Below are 23725 nucleotides of genomic sequence, written 5' to 3' on the forward strand. Positions count from 1 at the left end.
CCAGTACGTACTGAAGCTGTAGCCTTGGGTCTGCTTACCCTGGTACGTACTGCGGCCATAGCCATAAGCTTACCTGCCCTACGAGAAGCAACTGAAGAGCGTACAGTGGCCGCTCCTTCCCCGTCACGTACAGTGGCCGTCGATGTGGTGTTGCTCCCGTAGTAGGGAAAAGCAGGAGAGGGGTGCACAGAGGCCGCGCCCTGTTTGGTACGTACTGAAGCTGTAGCTGAGGGCCTTTCTACCCTGGTACGTACTTTGGCCGTAGCCGGTAGCTTATCTACCCTTAGAGAAGCAACTGAAGGGCGTACAGTGGCCGCTCCTTCCCCATCACGTACAGTGGCCGTCGACGCAGTGTTGCTCTCGTAGGAGAGAAAAGCAGGAGAGGGGTGCACAGAGGCTGTGCCCTCTCCGGTACACACTAAGGCCGTAGCCGAGGGTCCCCTTACCATGGTGTGTACTTCGGCCATAGCCGTAAGCCTGCCTGCCCTTTGGGAAGCAACTGAAGGGCATACAGTGACCGCTCCTTCCCCGTCACGTACAGTGGCCGTAGGAGAGATCAGCAGGAGAGGGGTGCACAGAGGCAGCGCCCTCCCCGGTGCAAACTAAGGCCGTAGCCGAGGGTCCCCTTACCCTGGTGTGCACTTCTGGCCATAGCCTTGGGCCTCCTGCCCTTGGGCCTCCTGCCCTTGGGGTGGTAACTGAAGGGCGTACAGTGGTCGCTCCTTCCCCATCACGTACAGTGGCCGTCGACGCGGTGTTACCTGGGACTGAATCCTGTTCAGTCCCACCCCGATTCTGGTGACGGCTGTCCCGCTCGCAAGGTCGTTGCCTCTTTCCGCTCACCTGGTGTTGGGGTAGTTGTGGGGAAAAAGGACTCAGGACAGTAGTGTCCCAGTGACCCTCTTGACCTGGGTCACTAGCCCCACCGTTGTGTCCTCCTGGGGTGGTGGTGTGGTAGCGGCTTGGTGGTGGGGTGGGGGGTGGCGGGGTGGGGGGTCCGGCGGCGGGTATTTTAGTGACTATTCTATATGTCTGGATAAAGTTTCAAGAGTTGGCAACACTATAGACCATTAAAGTCGCTAAAATACTCGTTCATAAAAAATATCATGCCCATGAATGAATACTTTTGACTGGCTATTATGTCTATGCGTACATTGAGCTTCCATCCGGCAATCCCTCACACAGTCATCTCGTTGTGTTACCGATGAGTTCAGTGGAATTGGTTTTCATATCTACATTCGTATCCGTCTTTTTGAGTAAGAATAGTGCTGTCTTGAAGCTTGTCAGTGACTCAGTTTTCTTAAATTTAATATTTGCCAAATACCGCCACTTGACATGTTTCCATACGCCATAGGCGACCGTCCCCATGGCGGGATAAAACATAGCTCACTTTTCACTAGCTCTCGGTGAAGGCGGATGTGTACACGGTTCATTTACTAGACCATTATGGCGATTAACCAAGGTTTTGAGGTCCAATATTTGCATGATTTGTATGATGTACCTTGATTTATACATGAGGATACAAAAAAGACAATTACAAGTTAGCGTAGTGCTGCTACATGAGCGTGTTACTTTCTTCACTATGAGGATGTAAATAGTTCTGTTCTTCATTCCGACGACTTTGTTCAGCTCAGGAGAGACTGAACTGGATGATACAGCTTCATTAACCCCTTTCAGAATGAGTATTCTAAATGGTAAATCGTTTGGCAGCAAGAATAAAACTATATCATCGGACTGAAAAAGTCAGACTTCTGACATCACTTTCTCTTTCAGAGGCTTACCTGATCATTTGGTACACGTTTTATGAATTATTTTACCATCCCTTCCAAAAACTGAAGGAACATACATGATTCTAAACGGCACGGGAGACTTGGTACGACTTCTCTCTGTATTACACATGCCACCGGGAAGGCAGTTTGTTCCAGTCTGAATGTGTATTTTCTTGGGAGTATGCACTTACAGGTTAACAGGTAGCTAGGAACAAGAAATGTAGATAAAATGCCCGCCGTGCCCGCCGCAGGACCTCCCACCTCACCACCCCCCACACCACCACCGAGCCGCCACCCCACCACCACCCCAGGAGGACACACCGGTGAGGTTAGTGACCCCGGGCAAGAGGGTCATCGGGGCATCCCGGCCCTGAGCCCCTATTCCCCGCAAGTGTCCCAACCCCAGGTGTTCAGGGAAACCGAACTACTGTGCGGGCGGGGTAGTGATCGTCAGACCAGGGGTGGGACTGAAAAGAGTTCAGTCTCAGGTAACACCGTATTGACGGTCCTGTTACACCCTCTAGGGCAGGAGGCCCAAGGGCAGGAGGCCCAAGGCTACAGCCTAAAGAAAGAGAAAGTGATAGACACAGGCTATGGCCTAACAGAGTGTGTAGAGGGGAAGGTGACCCCAGGCTCCGGCCTTAACACACTGAGGAGAGAGAATTGCCTGTGTGCATGATTCCCTCTCCAGTTGCTCTTTGGCTACGGCCAGAATACGGTCCAGGGTAGAGAGACCCTGCTACCGTACGTGTAGCGCTACCCAATTACGGAAGCGGCGTCCCGGGGTCGGTATCTTGCCGCAACGGACGGGCGAACCAGTTCACCCGTTAGTCGCTTTCCATACGGGCAGACACTCGGCTCCGGCCGGGGCACGTACCAGGGTGGAGAATTCCCTGAAGGTAGGATCTGTCAGTATTGGAGAGAGTGCGGCTTCTGAGCCCCTCACTCCGGCTTGTCTCCTACTGCGGGAGGAACACCACGCCGGCAGTACCTTGCCACGGCGAAAGGGCGACCTTGATCACCCTATAGGTGTCCCCCGTACGCCGGGCAAGTTCACGGCTACAGCCAAGGTGCACAATAGGGGAAGGAGAGCCCCGACTCAGACCTATAGACACACTCAAGGGACCACGAAGAGCGTGAGTCTCCCTTTAGCCTCTTTCCCTTCGGGGAGCCCTTCGTCGCCATCCAGGCTTATAGGCCCGGAGGAGACACTAGAGTGGTGGCAAGGCCCGATAACGGACCTACCGCCCACACCCGGGAGTTCTTTGACCCTGCCGGAGCCCTGCAGGAGACGCTGCCGCAGCCCAGCCCTGACGGCGCCTCTCCCCCTGAGCACCCGCAGTCCCAGGACGCCCAGGCCCGCCGCCGCAGTCTACAACGACGGAGATCCAGGCTCCCTCACTCCCGGAGGCAGAGGAAGCAGGCCCGACTGCCCCGGCTGTTCGGCCCTAGTCCCGAGGGCCCCCGATCAGGTCGAGGCCCCTAGACCACAGGGCCTCCCTGCACCCCACCGGCGTGGCCCTAAGATAGGAGCCGCCCCTCAGGTCGAGGCCCCAGACAGGTGAGCCTCCCTGACAGTAAGTGAAACAGTGATCTGACAACCCAGGAAACAAGGGTAAGACGGTGACAGTGACAGTGATCCAGAGTACAGTGACAGTGCTTACACGGAAAATATATTAAACAGTGGCCTAACAGAAACTCGTGCAATTAGGGTAAGAAGTGTCCATTGATAAATAATTCAGTCCCCTCCCCGCATCAAGGAACCAGGGAGTTTTCTGTGAATCTAGAGGTAGGTGCGCGAGTGAGCCGAAAGGCAAGTGTATGTGTTCCCGCGACCTGGTGACAGTGTCGAGTGTCGCTCTCCGCACCCTACCTCTATTATGGTAATATCCCCGAAACAGACTCCCAATCTCAGTGATCTTAAGTGAACAGCCCCAGTTTATTATTATCTTGAAGTGACATAATAATTAATTCAAACGAACAACCCCAGTTGCATAATTTCCCTCCAGGTGACATTAAAGAATATCCGCGATCTCCCTGTGCCATAGTGTTAATATATATGTGATCATTCTGTGAAGCCGAGTGTAATCCTGTATCTCTGTTCCCCTATATGCTAAATATCATTGTATGTACACTGAAATGAGTAGGACCTAAGTAATAGATGTGATACGGTATACTGCCTATTTTTTATGCCCTGTTCCTTTGTTAGTGCATTACATCCGGTCTAGTAAAAGGACCCCGTTCCAGTGCTCGTGTTTTTACGACGAGAAGTCGCCTTAAAAACACAGCATTACAGTAGAAACTGTAGCAACTGCAAAATAAAAGAAATGGATAAGAAAACACTTTTATCACTGAAAACAATATTCAGCATTTATTAGGTAGCAGCATGCAGTGCTGCTCTCGGGTGTCTATCCTTTCCTTTCCCTCTCCTTCCTTCCTTCTTTCCCTCCTCTTCTGTCGTTCTTTACTTCATTCCTTCCTCGTCCTTTTGTCTATGGGTGACTACATTCCCTCTTCTATCTATCTTTCCTCTTCCTTCTGTCCATGGATGACTTTACACTGAATGACAAGCCAAGTGGTTTCCTGTACACGTTAGGTAGCAGCACATTAAGAACCTGACTGTTATGCTGGTGTTTTTAAGGCGACTTCTCGTCGTAAAAACACTAGCTACTGAAGCGGGGTCCTCTTTCTAGACCGGAAATAAAGCACCAACAAAGGAACAGGACATAAAAACCAGGCAGTATACCTTAACACATCTATTACCTTAATTCTAACCGTAACAATACACGTAGAGTGATATTTGAGATACAGGGACACAGAGACACAGAGTTAACACTTAGCACCACAAAGTAAAGTTATGATGAATACACACTACAATGTTCATACAGGGAGATCGTGAATTATCTACAATATTGCTTATGTCACTTGGAGGCAGGATATAAATAGAATTGTTCACATAAGGAATAAACAAGGTTGGGGTCTGTATGGGGAATATTACTATAAATGAGGTAGGGTGCGGATAGCGGCACTCGACGTTGTCACCTTGTCACGGAGACACACTTGGGCTTTTGACTGGCCCGCGCGCCCTTACATCAGGTGTTCGCAGAAAACTCTCTTACTCTCTTACATGGGGGAGCCTGGGTTAATTACACAAAGTTCACTTTCTGCCCTGTCAACACTGAGTTCTGGTAGGCCACTATTGACTACTCTGTTTCTTACGGAGTCACTGTGCACTGTTCTTTTCCCCCAGTTGTTCTTGACACAAAGAGGGGGGATGAATCACTGTTTTCTTGTTTCCTGGGTAATATTCACTCTAGGTCGCACTCGTAGGTGGGGTGCAGGGAGGCTCTCCCGTCTGGGGGCCTCGACCTGGGAGGCGGCCCTCGTACCAGGGCCGCGCTGGTGGGGTGCAGGGAGGCCCTCTGGTCTGGGGGCCTTGACCTGATAGGTGGCCCTCAGGACTGGGACCAAACAGCCGGAGTAATCGGGCCTGCCGTTCCTGGCTCCGGGGAGTGAGGGAGCCCGGATCGCCTTCGTCAGGAGTTGGAGAGTCTGGCCTGGGCGTCCTGGGACTGCGAGCACCAAGGGGGAGAGGCGCCGTCAGGACTGGGCTGTGGCAGTGTCTCCTACGGGGCTCGGACAGGAACAAGGAACTCCCGGGTATAGGCGGTAAGCCTGATATCGGGCCCTGCCACCACTCTAGCGTCTCCTCCGGGGCTATATTCCCGGGTGGTGACGAAGGGCTCCCCGAAGGGAAAGAGGCTGGAGGAGGACCCACGTTACTCGTGTCCTCTTGAGTACGTCTGGAGGCCGGAGCCTGGGGTCGCCTTCCCCTGTTACGTACTCTGGCTGTAGCCGTGGACTATGGGGAACACCTGCAGGGCGTACGAGGCCGTCCCTTCACCGCGTATTGGGACCGCTGGCGTGGTGCTGCTCCAGTAGTAGAAGACAAGCCGGAGTGAGGGGCACAGAGGCCACACTCTCTCCAATACGGATTGAGTCTACCTTCAGGGGCTTCTCTACCCTGGTGCGTGCCCTGGCTGGAGCCGAGTGCCTACCCGTACGGAGAACACCTGCAGGGCGTATGGGGTCCCCTCACCGCGTCTCAGGGCTGATGACGTGGTGTTGCTCCCGTAATAGGGAAGTGCTACACGTACAGTAGCAGGGGCTCTTTACCCTGGTCCGTACTCTGGCCGTAGCTGGAAGCTGATCCATCCGATCAGGAACAACTGACGGGCATACAGGGCCGTCCCTTCTCCGCCGCGTATCAGGGCCGACGACGTTTAGTTGCTCCTGAAGGGGAGAACAGCAAGAGAGTGATGCGCTGGAGCAACTCTCTCTCTCTGGTGTGCTAAGGCAGGAGCCTGGGGTCGCCTTCCCCTTCAGACACTTTATAAGGCCGTAGCCTTGGGCCTCTTGCCGTTGGGCCTCCTGCCCTAGAGGGTGTAACAAAGCCGTCAATACAGTGTTACCTGGGACTGAATCTGGTTCAGTCCCACCTCTATTCTGGCGATCATTGCTCCACCCGCAATGTAATCTACTTTCCCTGATCACCTGGGGTTGGGACCATTGCGGGGAACAAGGGCCCAAGACGGTAATGTCCTGATGACCCTCTTGAACGGGGTCACTAACCCCACCGTTGTGTCCTCCTGGGGTAGTGGTGCGGTGGCGGCCCAGTGGTCGGGTGGGGGATGGTGAGGTGGGAGGTCCGGCGGCGGGCACGGCGGGCATTTTACCACCCTCCGCATTGTAGAAGTCACGACCCCGTGACTGGAGGCGGTAGGTGGTGGAGGTGGATGTCTGGTGGGCCAGGGTGAGGTGTTGGGTGAGGCTGACCCAGTGGGTGGTGAAAGTGTTAGGCTCCTGATGGGGGTTGAGAGTGAGCTGGAGGGAGGATGGATTGTCAGTCCGGCGTAGGAGTAGGAGAAGGTGGTGGGTCCCTCGGATTCTGATAGGTGGGCGGTCGTGGTGGCGCCATAGCACCCTCTCAATTTTTGTCTCTGGTTGTGGTGGTACGGTGGTGGTGGTTGGCATAGGGGGCGGTGATTGAGAGTGGTGGGTTGGAGGAGGTTGGGTATCCGGAGGAGATGCAGGCGGAGGTGAGGTTGGTGAAGGATCAGAATCAGAGAAAGGTGGTGGTGGGTCAGGCAAGGGTGACGTGGGGGAAGGGGTTTATGGGTATGGTGAGGTAGGGGAGGGCAAAATAGAAGAGATAGTGAGAGGAGAGGAATTGGAAAGATGACGTTTTCCCCTGTCGTAGACTGGGGGAGATGTGAGGTGGCCCCCGTCATTACGGTGAGATGCGGGGGCAGTGGGGGGGGGGCTCCTTCTGTGCCTTCCTCTTCTCACTTTCCTTCTTTGAGGCTTGGGGCAATCGGCGTATGGTGGGGAGGATTGTGAGCGCTCTTGTTTTGTTTTGCTGCTCCGGGCAGCTTTTAGCTGCTCACGATTGTCGTGGATTGGGCACTCAGGGCAGCAAGGAGTAAATTCCCATGGATTTACAGGGATGAGATCCGTGGGGAATTGGTTGATGTTGCCGATGCGTTTGGGGGAGGAGTGGACGGCTTGAAGGCGCCTTATTAAGTTGATTTGTTTATCCAGGTCCCCCGTTGGTTCATGTATTATGAAGTGGTTTTAATGAAATCGGGGAGGATCCTGAGGAGTTTGTGGAGTATGAGTTGTTCCCGGGTTTTTGCGTCTGTGCCCGGGTACGCAGCGGTGACGAGCCACCTAGCCTGGATGAAGGTGTCATCCAGGCTTCCGTCGTATGTGAGGGCGTCTAGTTCCGATAAGGCTACAACTGTGCCTAAAGATGGTGTTGCTGCCTGTTTCACAATGTGTTTGAATTGATCCCATTTTAGTCTCGGGACGATTTTGGGAGTGACAGTGGCGATTATTTTTCCCAGGTTAGGCAATGTGACTGCAATTTTTTCTCTGTCTGAGTCGAACCCTATGTCTAGGAGGGGTTTGACCATATCTAAATATACTTCTATGTCGCATTGGTCCGGGTTGAATCTCGGTAATTGGATGTGCGGTTTGTCTGCCATTGTGCAAGTTTCCATTTTATCGTTCGTCCGTGCTTTTACTCGGATCCAGAACCACCGCTTGCCACCAGTGTTATGCTGGTGTTTTTAAGGCGACTTCTCGTCGTAAAAACACTAGCTACTGAAGCGGGGTCCTCTTTCTAGACCGGAAGTAAAGCACCAACAAAGGAACAGGACATAAAAACCAGGCAGTATACCGTATCACATCTATTACCTTAATTCTAACCTTAACAATACACGTAGAGTGATATTTGAGATACAGGGACACAGAGACACAGAGTTAACACTTAGCACCACAAAGTAAAGTTATACTGAATACACACTACAATGTTCATACAGGGAGATCGTGAATTATTTACAATATTGCTCATGTCACTTGGAGGCAGGATATAAATAGAATTGTTCACATAAGGAATAAACAAGGTTGGGAGTCTGTATGGGGAATATTACTATAAATGAGGTAGGGTGCGGATAGCGACACTCGACGTTGTCACCTTGTCACGGAGACACTTACACTTAGGCTTTTGACTGGCCCGCGCGCCCTTACCTCAGGTGTTCACAGAAAACTCTCTGATTCTCTTACATGGGGGGGACTGGGATAATTACACAAAGTTCACTTTCTGCCCTGTCAACACTGAGTTCTGGTAGGCCACTATTGACTACTCTGTTTCTTATGGAGTCGCTGTGCACTGTTCTTTTTCCCCAGTTGTTCTTGACACAAAGAGGGGGGATGAATCACTGTTTTCTTGTTTCCTGGGTAATATTCACTCTAGGTCGCACTCGTAGGTGGGGTGCAGGGAGGCTCTCCCGTCTGGGGGCCTCGACCTGGGAGGCGGCCCTCGTACCAGGGCCGCGCTGGTGGGGTGCAGGGAGGCCCTCTGGTCTGGGGGCCTTGACCTGATAGGTGGCCCTCAGGACTGGGACCAAACAGCCGGAGTAATCGGGCCTGCCGTTCCTGGCTCCGGGGAGTGAGGGAGCCCGGATCGCCTTCGTCAGGAGTTGGAGAGTCTGGCCTGGGCGTCCTGGGACTGCGGGCACCAAGGGGGAGAGGCGCCGTCAGGACTGGGCTGTGGCAGCGTCTCCTACGGGGCTCGGACAGGAACAAGGAACTCCCGGGTATAGGCGGTAAGCCCGATATTGGGCCTTGCCACCACTCTAGCGTCTCCTCCGGGGCTATATTCCTGGGTGGTGACGAAGGGCTCCCCGAAGGGAAAGAGGCTGGAGGAGGACTCACGTTACTCGTGTCCTCTCGAGTACGTCTGGAGGCCGGAGCCTGGGGTCGCCTTCCCCTGTTATGTACTCTGGCTGTAGCCGTGGACTTGCTCGGCGTACGGGGAACACCTGCAGGGCATATGAGGCCGTCCCTTCACCGCGTATCGGAACCGCCGGCATGGTGCTGCTCCCGTAGTAGGAGACAAGCCGAAGTGAGGGGCACAGAGGCCACACTGTCTCCAATACGGATTGAGTCTACCTTCAGGGGCTTCTCTACCCTGGTACGTGCCCCGGCCGGAGCTGAGTGCCTAACCGTACGGAGAACACCTGCAGGGCGTACGGGGCCGTCCCCTCGCCGCGTCTCAGGGCCGACGACATGGTGTTGCTCCCGTAATAGGGAAGTGCTACACGTACGGTAGTAGGGGCTCTTTACCCTGGTCCGTACTCTGGCCGTAGCCGGAAGCTGATCTATCCGATCAGGAACAACTGACGGGTGTACAGGGCTGTCCCTTCTCCGCCACGTCTCAGGGCCGACGACGTTTAGTTGCTCCTGAAGGGGAGAACAGCAAGAGAGTGATGCACTGGGGCAACTCTCTCTCTCTCTGGTGTGCTAAGGCCGGAGCCTGGGGTCGCCTTCCCCTTCACACACTTTATAAGGCTGTAGCCTTGGGCCTCTTGCCCTTGGGCCTCCTGCCCTAGAGGGTGTAACAAAGCCGTCAATACAGTGTTACCTGGGACTGCATCTGGTTCAGTCCCACCCCTATTCTGGCAATCATTGCTCCACCCGCAATGTAATCTACTTTCCCTGATCACCTGGGGTTGGGACCATTGCGGGGAACAAGGGCCCAGGACGGTAATGTCCTGATGACCCTCTTGAACAGGGTCACTAACCCCACCGTTGTGTCCTCCTGGGGTGGTGGTGCGGTGGCGGCCCGGTGGTGGGGTGGGGGGTGGTGAGGTGGGAGGTCTGGCAGCGGGCACGGCGGGCATTTTACTGACCCTTCTCCAACCACATTGTACTTCTTCTCCAGCCATGTTTAGCCTTCAAATGTTTTTATAAATACTCTCGGTGGCCTCTTCTCAAATCCGGGACTGTCCCTCTGGTGCGCATGCGCGAGTGTATTGGAGAAATGTTAAGAGGTAAAATTTACAGACTAATAAATTACAGGTAAGACAATGACTGTCATGTCGAAAATCGGTGTTAAGAATGAATAATGATCGGGACTTCATGTATGTATGGGATCAGCTACAATATCCAACAGTCAAAATAGTATTTATGCAAAGAGAATTGTGATGTACTAACATTTATGAAGCGAGTGTACCATCGTAACTCATGAAATTGCAAAATTAAAAAGATCTTTCATATTGGTTATGAGTTTTCTAAGTAGCGTTTGATTATTCTCAATGATATATGCCATTACTATATCTCACAGTTCGACAAGGGAGTAAAAATAATCCACAAGTATTACATGCATAGTAACTGGGAAAGAGCTGCCTAGACTGAATTCGGTAGCAGACGACATGCTGAAAGTTCCCCATTCCACGGAGTGCACACGGCGCAAACACCTCAGTCCGGGTGGATAACCCTCCAACCAATTCAAACCTCTCCAGGATCAGGGTGGAGCTAATAAACCAGCTCCAGACAGCACCCCAGCAACAGCCTGTAGCCGTGCACAAGCAACGTCCTATAACCATGCACAAGCAGCAACCCATAGCTGTGCACAAGCAACAGCCTGTAGCCGTGTACAGTACAAGCAGCAGCCCATAGCCATGCACAAGCAACGGCCTGTAGCAGTGTGCAAGCAGCAGTCTGTAGCCTTACCTTAACAAGAGCCAGTAGCTGTGCACCAGCATCAGCCTGCAGCTGTGCGATTGCAACGGCTGGTCGTCGCACATCTAAGAGTCTGCCTATAGCCAATCGCAGTGCTTTCCACCCCCCCTGCAGAACCCATGATGGCCAATTGCCACACTTTGGGAAAGGCACGCCCTCTCTTCTGCAGTTGCCTCATGGGGCACAATACCGGCGATGGCCTGTAGCCACGCCAGTAGACAGGGGACAGCCCATAGCTGCCTCTCGCCTACACGTCGCCCCTCATACAGGACATTGGTGGCGGCCTGTAGCCGCACCCGCAGTCACCCTTCGTCTGCTGTCCCATCAGGGAGTCGGGCCCTGGTAATGGCTGGTTGCCGTACCGATGGGAAAGGGATGGCCAGTAGCCACTTAACTCCCATTGCCCAAGGGACCTTGGTAACGGCCAGTAGCTCCACCAGGGAGGGATGCCCCAAAAGTAACTCGTCCCCTGTGACTCCACGACCAGAGGGAGAACCCTGCTTGAGCCGCCCTATCGGTGATGAGGCAGGTCCCACCCCTATCTCCCCAGTCTGAGGCAGCCTCCAGGAGAACCTCCCATTCACGGACTGCTGGAGAAGACCTGTATTGACCCCGGGGCTGCACTCTATCCAGCTGGCACCAGTGGGCGACCAGCAACTGTCGGACTCCTGTTGCCAGCAACGCCGCAGCCCTACCCTGATGGCGAAGCAGTGGGAGCGAGACCACAGCAGACGGGCTCTCCACGCCGCCCCCAGTACCCCCAGGGCATGACCTCTCCAGTCCTGACGGAGAGCGACGCCATCCCCTCACCAGGCGCCTGCAAGAATGCCTACAAGAGTTTTTCAGCCTCAGTCCCTTGGGCCAAACCCCTATACCCAGTCCCTCTAGTGCAAGGCCCTTCACCACACCCGATTGAAGCCCACTCCGGAGGACGACGCCCCTACGAGTAGTCCCATTCCCCCTAGATGAGATGGCATCTGAGGGGACTCGGCCAACCCTGGGCTGACACCTGTGAGCCACCGAGAGGCCACTCCCTTGCCCCACACCCCTGCCGTGACTGTGACTTCCATGCCTGGGAGGTGAAAGTGACAATTGGAGCATAGTGACAGAGGCGAACTATTCCAACTCCACCAAGTGTAAGCCGAGACAGTAATAATATGCTGCTATCCTGCTCCACTCAGTGAACACGGGACATGTGTATAATCATTACAAAGCATATGCAGCCCAATAATTAAGTGTACTCCCAGCTTCACTTAAGTGCAGTGTCTGTCTGCTTATTCTCGAGATGGTCGGTATCCTGCATGATACCTTCAATATCTTTGCCAGTCTCAGCTTTGCCTTTGTATAGAGTCTTGTGGAACATCTAGCTGTCCTGTATTAATAATTTGGTAATATACATGTAAGGTTGTTGCCCTATGTTTTTATGCCCTGCTCCTCTTACACTGTGTCTTGACTCCAGTCTAGAAAGGGAACCCAGCTATACTCTAGGTGTTGCTAGGACAGGAAGCCGGCCTAAAAACACCTAGCATAACACAAAGTGTCAGTATTCTCTCAGATTCACGGGCCATTGATAAAATGGAAACAGAAAGAGTCACGCACAAGTACAGTAGCACGGGCCTGATCATTTTTTTTTTTTTATCGAGGTGAAGATGCACGTGACAGGCTGACAATTGTTATGTTAGGTGTTTTTAGGTCGACTTCTCGTCCTAGAGACACTAGCTGCTGAGCCGGGGTTCTCTTTCGAGACCAGAACTAGAATACACTGTAAGAGGAACAGGCCATAAAAACTCGGGTCAACTAATCTTACACGTATGGTATCTCAAATTCACACAGCACCAAAAACAATGTAAATACAAATTAGACACAATACACTATACAAGTTCAAAGGCACTGTCTGGACTGGAGGACTGTCAGGGCTGCTAAGACCTCGGGCTGTCTATAGCTGTCGGCCAGGTGTGGGAGGGGTCCTGTCAGGTGTGCTTTCTCTTAGAGGGCATGGGACTACTCTCAGGGGCCGCGTCGTCTGGGATGGGCTGCTGGGTGGTGTGGTGAGTAGGCACGCTTGTCTGCGCCTGCCCTGGGGAGGAGGCCATCATCCAATGGGGCTGGGGAGGTCATGTCCCAGGGTTCTGGGAGCGCCTCGGGGAGTCTGGGGACTGCGGCCTCCCTCAGGTAGGGTTGCCGTCAGGGGTGGTCTGCGACGTCCTCTCCTATGGGAATCTAACAGCGGGTGGTATCATCTGGTTGCCAGCTGCACTGCTCGTACCCCCGGGGTCACGATGGGGACTTGCCAGACTTCCTTCAGGTGTAGTTCCTCCCAGGGGCTGTCTTTATGGGGAGAACAGAAGGGGGGTCCCACTCAGCTGCAGGAGTTGTGGGCCAAGCAAGGGACGTCCTCCGAAGGGGAAGCCACAGGGGGTGAGAGGCGGGTGGTGTCTAGTCTCTCCCTGGTGGGGCTGGTGGCCATCGCTGAGGTCCCAAGGGCAACAGGGATAGGGTGGCAAGTGGCCATCCCTCTCCTGTTGGTGCGGCTAATGACCGTCACCAGGGCCCAACTTCTTGGGAGGACTGAGGGCGAGGTGCAGCTAGTGGCCATCACCTGTCCACTGGAGTGGCTAGTGGCCGTCACCGAGGTCCTGTGAGGGGAGGCGCAGCTAGTGGCCATCACCTGTCCTCCAGCGTGGCTAGTGGCCATCACCAGGGCCTCGTTCTCCGAGTGGACTGTGGGGGGGGGTGCTGCTGATGGCCGTCACCTGCTCCCAGGTGTGGCTAGTGGCTGTCACGGATGTCCTGTGAGGGGAGGGAACGGCAGGCGAAGTGTGGCTAGTGGCCGTCACCTGCCCACTGGTGCAGCTTGTGGCTGTCACTGAGGTCCAGCTCCCGGAGGCAGCTGCAGAAGGAGAGTGGGCGGTGGCCGTCTCTCCCCGAGTGCAGCTAGTGGCCGTCACTGGTTTCTACAGAGGGGGGGGATGCAGCTAGTGAGCGGCTAGTGGCTGTCTCGAGCCTAGTGCGGCTAGTGGCTGTCTTGAGCCTAGTGCGGCTAGTGGCCATCACTTGGATGCTGTTTGGGACTGAAATATCAGCCCCACCCCGAACCTGGTGAGGGCTGGTCTGGCTGGAGGGTAATGCACCAGCACTGTGTAGTTCTCGCTGGGTCCATTGCGGGGAATAGGGGTGCAAGGTAGTAGTGGACATAGGCCTATATTGCCTGAGTATTGCATGTGCCCGCAGAGCCCCTCCGTGGTCTCCTCCTGGGGTGGGTGTCACCACATCCCTGCAGTGTCTTGTCACGGTGGACATTTCAGTGATGATTGGCTGAATGCAAAATGTCTGAATAACATCTTTGTATTTGGGTTGGTAAATAAATTTTGATTCATATTACCGGGCAATTCTTTGAAATACAACGATGTTATTCGGACACGCTGCATGCAGCCAATCATCACCAACCTGTCAAGTGCATCTTTGCCTTGATTTAAAAAAAAAAAAAAACATAGGATGAACTGGCCCAAAACCAGAGAAAAAGCAAATCCCAAAACCATTATAATGGCGAAAAACGAATCACTGGCAATGCCTAGCTGAAAAAAAAAAGCTGTAGAATTACATAAAAGATGAATGAAAACCTAGCCATCTAAGGATAGTATAAAGGCATGAAAGGTGATGTCAGAGTAACGTGGAAAAAGGCCACCACTGGACCACCCTCCTTCGCCACCTCACGCCGACCCACCGGACCACCACCTCGGACACCTACCACCTCCAGCCACGGGAACGTGACTGTTTCCCCCACGACAGTGGTGAAATACCCACCCCAACGGGAGACCATGGAAGGGGTGGAGCAACACCAACCCCATGGAGGAACCACAGACAGGGTGTCCGTGGGTGTGGGAGGCATCCCGTCAGGTATGCACTCTCGGGAAAGGTGCAGGACCACTGTTGTAGGCTGGATCATCCAGTATGGGCTGCGAGGCGGCGTATAGAGGGAGGCCTCCCTGGATGGGCCTCACTGAGTGTGTTGGCCCTCAGGACTGGGGCTGAACAGGGCAAGTAGGTGCGCTGCCTTGCGCCTACTCTTGGTGAAGGACGGCTCGCCGGCTGGTCTGGGCAGGTCTTGGCCAGGAGTCCTGTGGGCGTCCCTCAGTCAGTAGCTGGGGGCTGTGGCCTTGCCTGCATCGAGAGGCCATCAGGGGTTGCCTGTGGTGTCTCTTCCTCTCGGAGTCTGGTAGCGACTGGTGACGTTGGGATGCAGGCTGCATCGAGTGTACTCCCAGGCTTATGATGGGGCCACTCCAGACCCTCTCCAACAGGGACTCCGCTAGGGAGCTAGCTCCACCCCTTGGATTGTGGGGGGAGTGAGAGGGGCCTCCCACTCGGCCTCTGGAAGAGTGAGGCAAGCAAGGAGAGTTGCCCATGGAGGGAGCCACAGGGGTAGCAGACGAGAGAAGCATAGTGGACGTTTCCTCCCCGGCAGGCACAGTGGGGACCGCTGTGGTTCCACTAGACCCTGGGACTGCAGGTGAGAGGAGTACAGTGGACGTCATCTCTCCCGTCAAGCACGGTGGGCATCGCCGTGGTCCTGCTCCCAGTGTGTGCTGCAGACGAGGGAAGTACGGTGGATGTTCCCTCCCCAGCAGGAACGGTGGGTGCTCGCAGTTTTGCCTTGCCCTGGGAAGGCAGGCGAGAGGAGTACGGTGGACATCCTCTCCCTGGTGAGCATGGTGGGCATTGCTGCAGTCTTGCTCCCTGTGGGGGCTGGAAATGAGGGAAGTATGGTGGATGTTCCTTCCCCGATGGACACTGTGGGCGCCGCCACGGTTCTGACTTGCCCTGGGACTACAGGTGAGAGGGTTACGGTGGACATCCTCTCTCCGGCGAGCAGAGTGGGCATCGCCGCAGCCCTGCTCCCAGCGGAGCCTGCAGGTGAAGGAAGTACTGTGGACGTTCCCTCCCTGATGAGCACGATGGGAGTTGTCACGGTCGTTCTTGGGTTTGTAGGTGAGGGATGTAAGGTGGACGTTCCCTTTCCAACAAGCACAATGGGCGTCGTTGCGGTCCTACCTGGGACTGTGAGTACACAAGTCCCACCCCGATCCTGGTGAGTGCTGGACTGGCTTGAGAGTAGTGTGGTGGGGTGGCGTACCTCCCGCGGGCTCCGTTGAGGGGAAGAGGGGTGCATGGTGGCAAGGGAGGTAAGCCCGTCTTGTCCAGGCCCTTTACTCGCCTCCCTGTGGTCTCTCCTTGGGGTGGGAATTTCATCACCATCGTGCACCCCCCTTGGGGTGAGTATTTCACCACTGTTGTGGGTGGAAAAGTCTTGTCCCCGTGGCTGGAGGTGGTATGTGTCTGATGTAGACGTCTGGTGGATTGGTGTGACATGTTGGAGGAATGAGGTCCAGTGCTGCGTGGGTCAGTTTGGCTCCTGGTGTGGGTGGTATACTATCTTGAGGGTTGAGGTACATGTAGTCCGAATGTTGGGGTGGGAAGTGAGGTCACTGGAGGTGAGTAGGGGGTCTGTGGTGAGGGTGTGGAGTTGGTGGAGGCTATGGTGGGGGCGTGATTGTGGAGAGAGGAGTGAGTATGGGTGAGGAGTGTGACGGTGTGAAGTAGCATGTGTATGAGTCAGTTGTGTGATTGGGGGAGATGGGTGGTGGTGCTGCATGCTGGATGGGGGAGTGAGTGTGGCGTGGTTGAGGGGTGGTGGGAGGAAGAGACGCACGTGGCGATTTTGGTAGGTACCTGGGGTGTTGTGGTACTGGATTGTTACTTGGTAGGAGTTGGGGACGTTGATGACTGTATATAGTCCCATGAATCGGGGTGGCAGTTTGTTAGGGACTGGTAACTGAGCCACCATAACAGAGTTGCCAGGCTTGTAGGGATTGGTGGGGGCGATATCGGGTTGTAGGTCTTCGTAGATTTGTAGGTGATGTAGTCGGCTCTTGAGGTGGTGAAGGGGGTTGGGCATGAGGGACATGGAGGGGGGCTGTAGGTGGTGTCGGAGCAGCAGGAGAAGTAGCATTTCCCCGAACACTTGTTTGTGAGGGGTAACGCTGTCTTCTCGGGGACAGGTGTTCATTCCACACTGCACAATTTTTACGTGGGCTGGCCAATCCCCATTTTTTGTTTCTTCCATTCTGGCTCGTACCTGGTTAAGGATGGTGTGGTGGCTTCTCTTGCAGATACCATTCCCCTGTGGCCAGTATGGGGAGGAGTAGGAGAGCTTGTATTCAAAGATGTTGGTGAGTTCCCTCCATATCTTGCTGGTAAATTCTGGGGCGTTGTCTGAGAGAAGGGCCTCGGGAATGCCGAAGTAGGGGAAAACATGGCAGACGAGGGCGTCAGCCACGGCGATGGCATGGTGTTCTTTGGCCAGCAGGCAATCGGGAATTTTGAACATGTGTCTATGAAGGTTGTGATGTATTTGTAGCCTGATTTAGGTGGTAGGGGTCCGACTACGTCCAGAGACACGAGTTGCCATGGCTAATGAGCAGTGATGTTTTCTGAAGGGCCGGGCATCCGTGTGACATCCTTTCTGAGTGCACATGCCCGGCAAGCCTGAATGACTTGTTTGGCCAAGTTAGAGGGGCCAAGTGTCCAAAATATATCTGTAGTAGTTTCTTGGTCCTGAGATGTATGCCATTGTCCAAATGTAGGTGGATCATCATGTCGAGGGTGGTGTCTGGGTCGAGTGCTATATACCCAGTATGGGTGAACAGGTGATCGTCATGCTGGTGGAGCTTGGAAAATACTTGGGGTGGAATCCAGTCGGGGCAATCTTTGTTCTGCCATTGTTGTAGGAGGCTGGTGGTGGCACTGATGGTGTTGATGGGCAGCCGGGATAAGGCATTGGCATTCGTATGTACTTTGCTGGGCCGTTATGCTATGCTGAAGTTGAATTCTTCGAGGATTTTATTCCACCAGTTCATTTGGGCATTGTGGGTCTGAGCTTGGCACAGCCACTGGAGGGACTGTTTGGTCCGTTATTATGGTGACGCAGGTGCCCGACAGATAGGCTCGGAAGTGATCCAAGGCCCAGATGATGCCTAGGTACTGTATTCTCGTTTGGTGGTGGCGTAGTTTTTCTCCGCCTGTTTAAGGGTATGGCTGGCGCAGGTGATGATGTGTTCTCCTCCATCTTGGACCTGGACAAAGACGGCGCTGATTGCCACTAAGGATATGCCGGTGTATAGGGAAAAGGGCAGGGTGCAGTTGGGGAATGCAATGATCGGGGCGGTGATGAGCTTGGTCTTGAGGGTGTGAAAAGTTGTAATACAATCTTCTGTCTAGGTGAAAGGTTCGCCCTGTTCGTCATGTCATGGAGTGGTTTTGCAATGTTGGCGAACCCTTTCACAAAGTGCTGGTGCTAGGATGTGAGCCCGATGAAGGCATGGACTTTGTGGACATCTCGGGGTAGGAGGAGGTCTGCAATAGCACGCAGAGTGTCAGAGTTGGGTGCTACGTCTTCCTTGGAGACGACATGTCCTAGGAAGGAGATGGTCCGTTCAGCCAGGATGCATTTCGACAGCCTGAGCTTAAGCCCTGCCTGTCGGATTCTGGTGAAAACTTGTTTAAGGTGCTGGAGGTGGTCGGCCCATGTCCAGCTGAAGATAATGACGTCGTCAAGGTATGCCAGGCATATTTCCCAGGTGAGGCCACTGAGAACTGACTCCATCAGCCAGGAAAATGTAGCGAGGATATTGCATAGTCCAAAGGGGAGGACGTTGAATTCATAATGTTTCCCTTTGCTGGTTGAGAAAGCTGTTTTGCCTCTGTCCTCCGGGTGGACAGGGACTTGCCACTATTCCAGTTGGAGATCCAGGATGGAAAACCAGGATGCTCCGTAGTGGGAGTCGTCTATCCTGGGTAGGGGGGTGGCATTCTTTGTGGTCATGTTTTTCATTCATTGGTAGTCCACAAAGAATTGCATGGTGCTATCTTTTTTTCTTTTTATTAAAACGACTGGAAAGGACCAAGGGCTGGTGGATGGGGATACGATGCCAGCATCGAGCATTTCCTGGACCTGCTGGTCTTCCTCAGCCCGTTGTTTGGGGTTTTTCCTTCGAGATGGTTGGCGAATAGGTGGCCCTGTGGTGTGGATCACGTGTGCTCGGTATTGTACGTGGTATGGCCGATGTCTGCCGATCCTGACGAGAAGAGGTCTTGAAAGTCCAGGAGGGGGCATCGGAGGCTGTCAGCCTGGTGCCGTGAGAGGTGTTCAGGTAGAGGGGGAAGGGTGGCAGGGGAAGAGGGGGGGAATGTGCATGGCTCAGCTTCTTCCATATCCCCGACCATTAATCCTTTGGGGAGGGTGAGAGAGGTGGTGGAGATGGCGATACATACCGCCCTAAGGTGGGGTGGGAGGAAGGTAGGAGATAGTAGGCAGGAGGTGATGGTTCCAGAAGGTAGATTCGGAGAAAATAGGATGGAGATTTCGGTGGGCCTGTTCAGGTGGAGCCAGGCCTCGTGCTGGGGGGGGATAGTAAGGGTGGAGGCAATGGTGGCAGGAAAGGTTGTGTGTGGAGGAGTGGGAGGGTTAAGGACCACAGGGGGTAAGGTAGAGGACATGGCAGGGGGGAGAGAGGGATGAGGAGGTAGGTGTGGGTGTGCACATGTAGTGTGGCTGGGAGGGGGGGTCTGGAGACTTCTGGAAGTGGAGGCGTCGCTTGTGGCAATTTGATGTTGGTGCGTAGCTTCTGCAGGAGGTCTAGCTCTGAGTAGTCATCGTAAGCATGGCAGGTTGGGTTGAAGATGATGAATTGGTGTCGAGCTGACACATTCTGATGAGTGTCGGCACGCAGGGCCCGGGTTTCCTCATGTATTGGCAGGGGGCCATCCCCCACATCTATGGAGTGAGCTGAAGTGGGGAGGAGTGGGCCAAAAGCCGAGGCATGGCGGGAATAGAAACGATGGTAAAGGCAAGATCTGGCTGCTCCTGTATCGACCAGTAGCCTCGCTTTTACCCCGTTCAGTCATCTTGTCATAGACTGGGGATGATATTTTTGTGGGGTTGCCCATGCCACCATGGGGAGGTGCAGAGGCAGTCCTAAAAATCCAGCTGTTGTGGAGCATCTTCCTCGTTGAGCTCTGCCTCCTCAGGATTGGAGTAGTCAGCAGTTGGTGCATTGTCCTCGGCGCATTCATCCTCTATGGAGGAAACCTTGCGGTGTCCCTGGGTAGTTGGCCTGTGCCGGGCAGCTTTTAGCTGTTCCCGTATGTCGTGGATAGGGCACCAGTGACTGCAGGTGGAGAACTCCCACGGATTGATGGAGATGAGGTTGACATTCTTTTTAGGGGTGGGGTGCCTCTTTGTGGAGAGTGCCCTGGGCATGGTGGGTGGTACTGAAGGAACTGTGTTGGTGGGGGGCATCCGTGGTTTGGGCTGTGGTCGCTTTTGAGTGGAGACTCTGCTTACTTCACTGATGTGTTGTGGGGTGGTGCGAATGGCAAGAAGGCACCTGACCAGCTGGATATCCCTGTCAAGGTCACCCATTGGGTCATAGACCGTGAAGGGTTCTCTGATGGCACTGGGGAGGATCCTCAACAGGGTATTGAAGGTGTGTAGTTAGTAGGTGGCGGCATCAGCCTCTGGGTAAGCGGCGGTGATGAGTTGCCTGGCCTGAATAAGAGTGTTGTCCAGGTCAGCGTCGTAGGTTAGGGCGTTGAGCTGGGAAAAGGCAATGACTATCCTTAGTGATGGCGTGACTGCTTGGGTCATGATTTGTGTGAACTGCGCCCATGTCAGCTCAGGGACGATTTTCATGGCGAGCTTTTCGCAGGTGGGGTAGAGTTACTGCTATCTTCTCCCTGTCGTGCTCGAATCCGATGTCCAATAGTGGTTTAATCATGCACATGTACGTGTCAATGTCGCACTCCTTAGGGTCGAATTTTGGCAATTGTACGTGTGGTTTGGCAGCCATATAAACATACAGATGCAGGGCACAGTACAATATGACAGATTATACACACTATCAGGACATATGGACAAAGGGTCGTGACTACAGGTGACAGGGTAGCTGCAGGTGTTGCCCAGGTGTGGGAGGCATCCAGTCAAGTGTGCACTCTCGGGAGAGGTGCAGGACCACTGTTGTAGGCCGGATCGTCCAGTGTGGGCTGTGGGGTGGCGTATAGAGGGAGGCCTTTCCCTGGATGGGCCTCGATGAGTGTGTTGGCCCTCGGGACTGGGGCCAAGCAGGGCTAGTAGGTGCACTGCTCTGCCCCTACTCTTGGTGGAGGACGGCTCGCTGGCTGGTCTGAGTAGGTCTCAGCTGAGAGTCCTGGGGGCATCCCTCGGTGGCTGGGGGCTGCGGCCTCACCTGCGTTGAGAGGCCATCAGGGGCTGCCTGTGGCGTCTTTTCCCCTGGGAGTTTGCAGCAACTGGTGATGTTGGGGTGCTGGGTACAGTGAGTGCACTCCCAGGCTCATGATGGGGCGACACCAGATCCTCTCCAACAGGGACTCCACGAGGGAGCTAGCTCCGCCCCTTGGGGTGTGGGGGGAGCGAGAGGGTCATCCCACTCGGCCTCTGGAGGAGTGAGGCAAGCAAGGGGCGTTGCCCTTGGAGGGCGCCACAGGGGTAGCAGACAAGGGAAGTACGGTGGATGTTCCCTCCCCGGCATGCACAGTGGGCGCTGCCGCAGTTCTTCCTTGCCCTGCAACTACAGATGAGAGGAATATAGTGGATGTCCTTTCCCCAGCGAGCACGGTGGGCATCGCCGTGGTCCTGCTCTGAGCAGGGGCTACAGGTGAGGGAAGTACGGTGGACGTTCCCTCCCCGATGAGCACAATGGGCATCGTCGCGGTCCTGCTTGGGTTTGTAGGTGAGGGATGTATGATGGACATTCCCTCCCTGACGAGCACGATGGGTATCATTGTGGTCCTACCTGGGACTGTGAGTACGCAAGTCCCACCCCAATCCTGGCGAATGCTGGTCTAGCTTGAGAGTAGTGTGGCAGGGTGGCATACTTCCCACAGGCTCTGCTGAGGGGAAGAGGGGCGCATGGTGGTGGGGGACGTATGCCCGTCTTGACTGGGCCCTTTATGCGCCTCCCTGTGGTCTCTCCTTGGGGTGGGTATTTCATCGCCGTCATGCACCTTCCTGTGGTCTCCCTTTGGAGTGCGTATTTCAGGTGCAGTTTTCTTTCTTCTGTGACGTTTCTTCCGCAAATATAAAACAAAAGATATATACTCGTACTGTGGTCTTTAATGTGGTGTTAAGAGTTTGTAAACACTGTACCTTTTTACAGCAATAAATATTTCAAATCAAGGCAAACGTGGAGGGCACAGACCCTGCTGCCAGACCAAGGCGAAAGTGGAAGGTACAGACCCTGCTGCCAGACAAAGAAAGAAGTGGGATGAGACCCTGAGAAGGGATTGCAGTGTTAGGGGATTTAATAGGAATGCAGCAAAAAATTACTGAGTGGACAATAGCCATCAGGTGAAAAATGCTGGCCCATGCAAGCATTTTCAAACTGCCTAACAAAATGTATGTTTATGTTTCAGCATTCTTTTTAATTAATTTTTACAGATATCAATGTTATATTTAAGAATGCATATTCACATCCTCAGGTGAACAGCGTATGTGATGGGGAACATAAAGAGTGGTGCCTACTGGAATGCCGTGGATGACCCAGGTGTACGGAACGTGGACTGGATGAAGCGCCTGCCAGACAGCACATCAGTGGCCGCCCTCTCCATCCCCGGCACACACAATACCATGGCACGTGTCGGTGGCTCTCTGGTCCAGTGTCAGAGTCTGTCACTTGTGATTCAGCTTCTTATTGGCATTCGCTTTCTTGACATCAGGTGCCGGCATTTCAGGAATAATTTACCCATCTATCATGGACCTTCCTTCCAGCATGCCCACTTTGAGGACGTGGTACAGCAAGTGTTGGGTTACCTTGACAAATATCCATCAGAAATGGCAATCATGCGCGTTACGGAAGTAACATGGAAGCCAGCTGGCAACAAACAGAGTTTTTCTGCAAGAGTAAAAGAAATTCTGAATAAGTTCGGTACACACCGCTTCTGGCTTAGAACTAGGGTTCCTACTTTAGGGGAGAGCAGAGGGAAAATAATAATCTTGAATAATTTTGATAGCACGAATCATCATCTAGGCATCCACTGGGAGAGCACCGACCTGGAGGACACATTTAGACCAGGCTCAGAGGAGGCCAAGTGGAGGAGGATTGAGACACACTTAACGAACGCCAGAGAAGCAGTGACAAGTGACAAGCTGTTCATTACGTTTTCGAGCTACAGGAAGGGCTTGACCTCACCCAGCAAACTTGCTTGCAAATTGAACCCCAGGCTAAACCAGTACTTGAAGAATCCCAGATCTGGTAAATTGGGTATCATCGCCAGTGACTACCCAGGCCCCCTCCTCATTTCAGACTTAATCAACTGGAACTTGTAAAATGTTTGGAAGCTTGTCTGTATTGTCGTTGGCATGTGTGACAAAAGCACCTCTTCCTGATAAATCTGCGCTTTGCAATCTGTACCTTAATATTCCTTTGTAAGCTATTGTTTCATTTTTCTTTACACTGATAAGTCTTGTATCAGTAACATACATGAGGATTATCAAGGTTACGAGTAATGTGCCAAATAAATAGCTTAGAATGACAGGTTGTAAATTTCCGGTAAATAAAAATCCAATAATACTGGAATTTAACCCGTCACGTCCCGAGGTTTTCCGCACCTCCGACATCCCCCAGTCCCGAGGTATTTTCGAATTTTTTTTTTTTTGGCTAAAACCTTCGCTTTTGGTGAGAAACATCGAAAATTCATAGAGAAATCGCTCACCTGAGGTTTAAAGTGCCCAATCCAGGTAGGAGTTCCTCCTTACCTGAGTGGGTTTTCTAACATGCTGGCACCAAAGAAAA

General features: G+C 53.6%; 1 protein-coding gene across 1 annotated transcript; it reads left to right on the top strand.

The window, feature by feature from the left end:
* Nucleotides 1-22428: 22428 nt before the first annotated feature.
* Nucleotides 22429-23259, top strand: LOC145390654 (1-phosphatidylinositol phosphodiesterase-like). The gene has a single exon (XM_080265446.1). It carries the CDS (start codon nt 22429-22431, stop codon nt 23257-23259), a length of 831 nt encoding a protein of 276 aa, XP_080121572.1.
* The last annotated feature ends 466 nt before the right edge of the window (nt 23260-23725 follow it).

The sequence above is a fragment of the Coenobita brevimanus genome, chromosome 15, assembly GCF_032717465.1.
Source record: "Coenobita brevimanus isolate Jiangsu-jjx chromosome 15, ASM3271746v2, whole genome shotgun sequence".
Classification (NCBI taxonomy): Eukaryota; Metazoa; Arthropoda; class Malacostraca; order Decapoda; family Coenobitidae; genus Coenobita; species Coenobita brevimanus.

Coding starts and splice junctions, on each gene's coding strand:
- LOC145390654 (XM_080265446.1), top strand. CDS start 22,429: ATGGGGAACATAAAGAGTGGTGCCTACTGGAATGCCGTGGATGACCCA.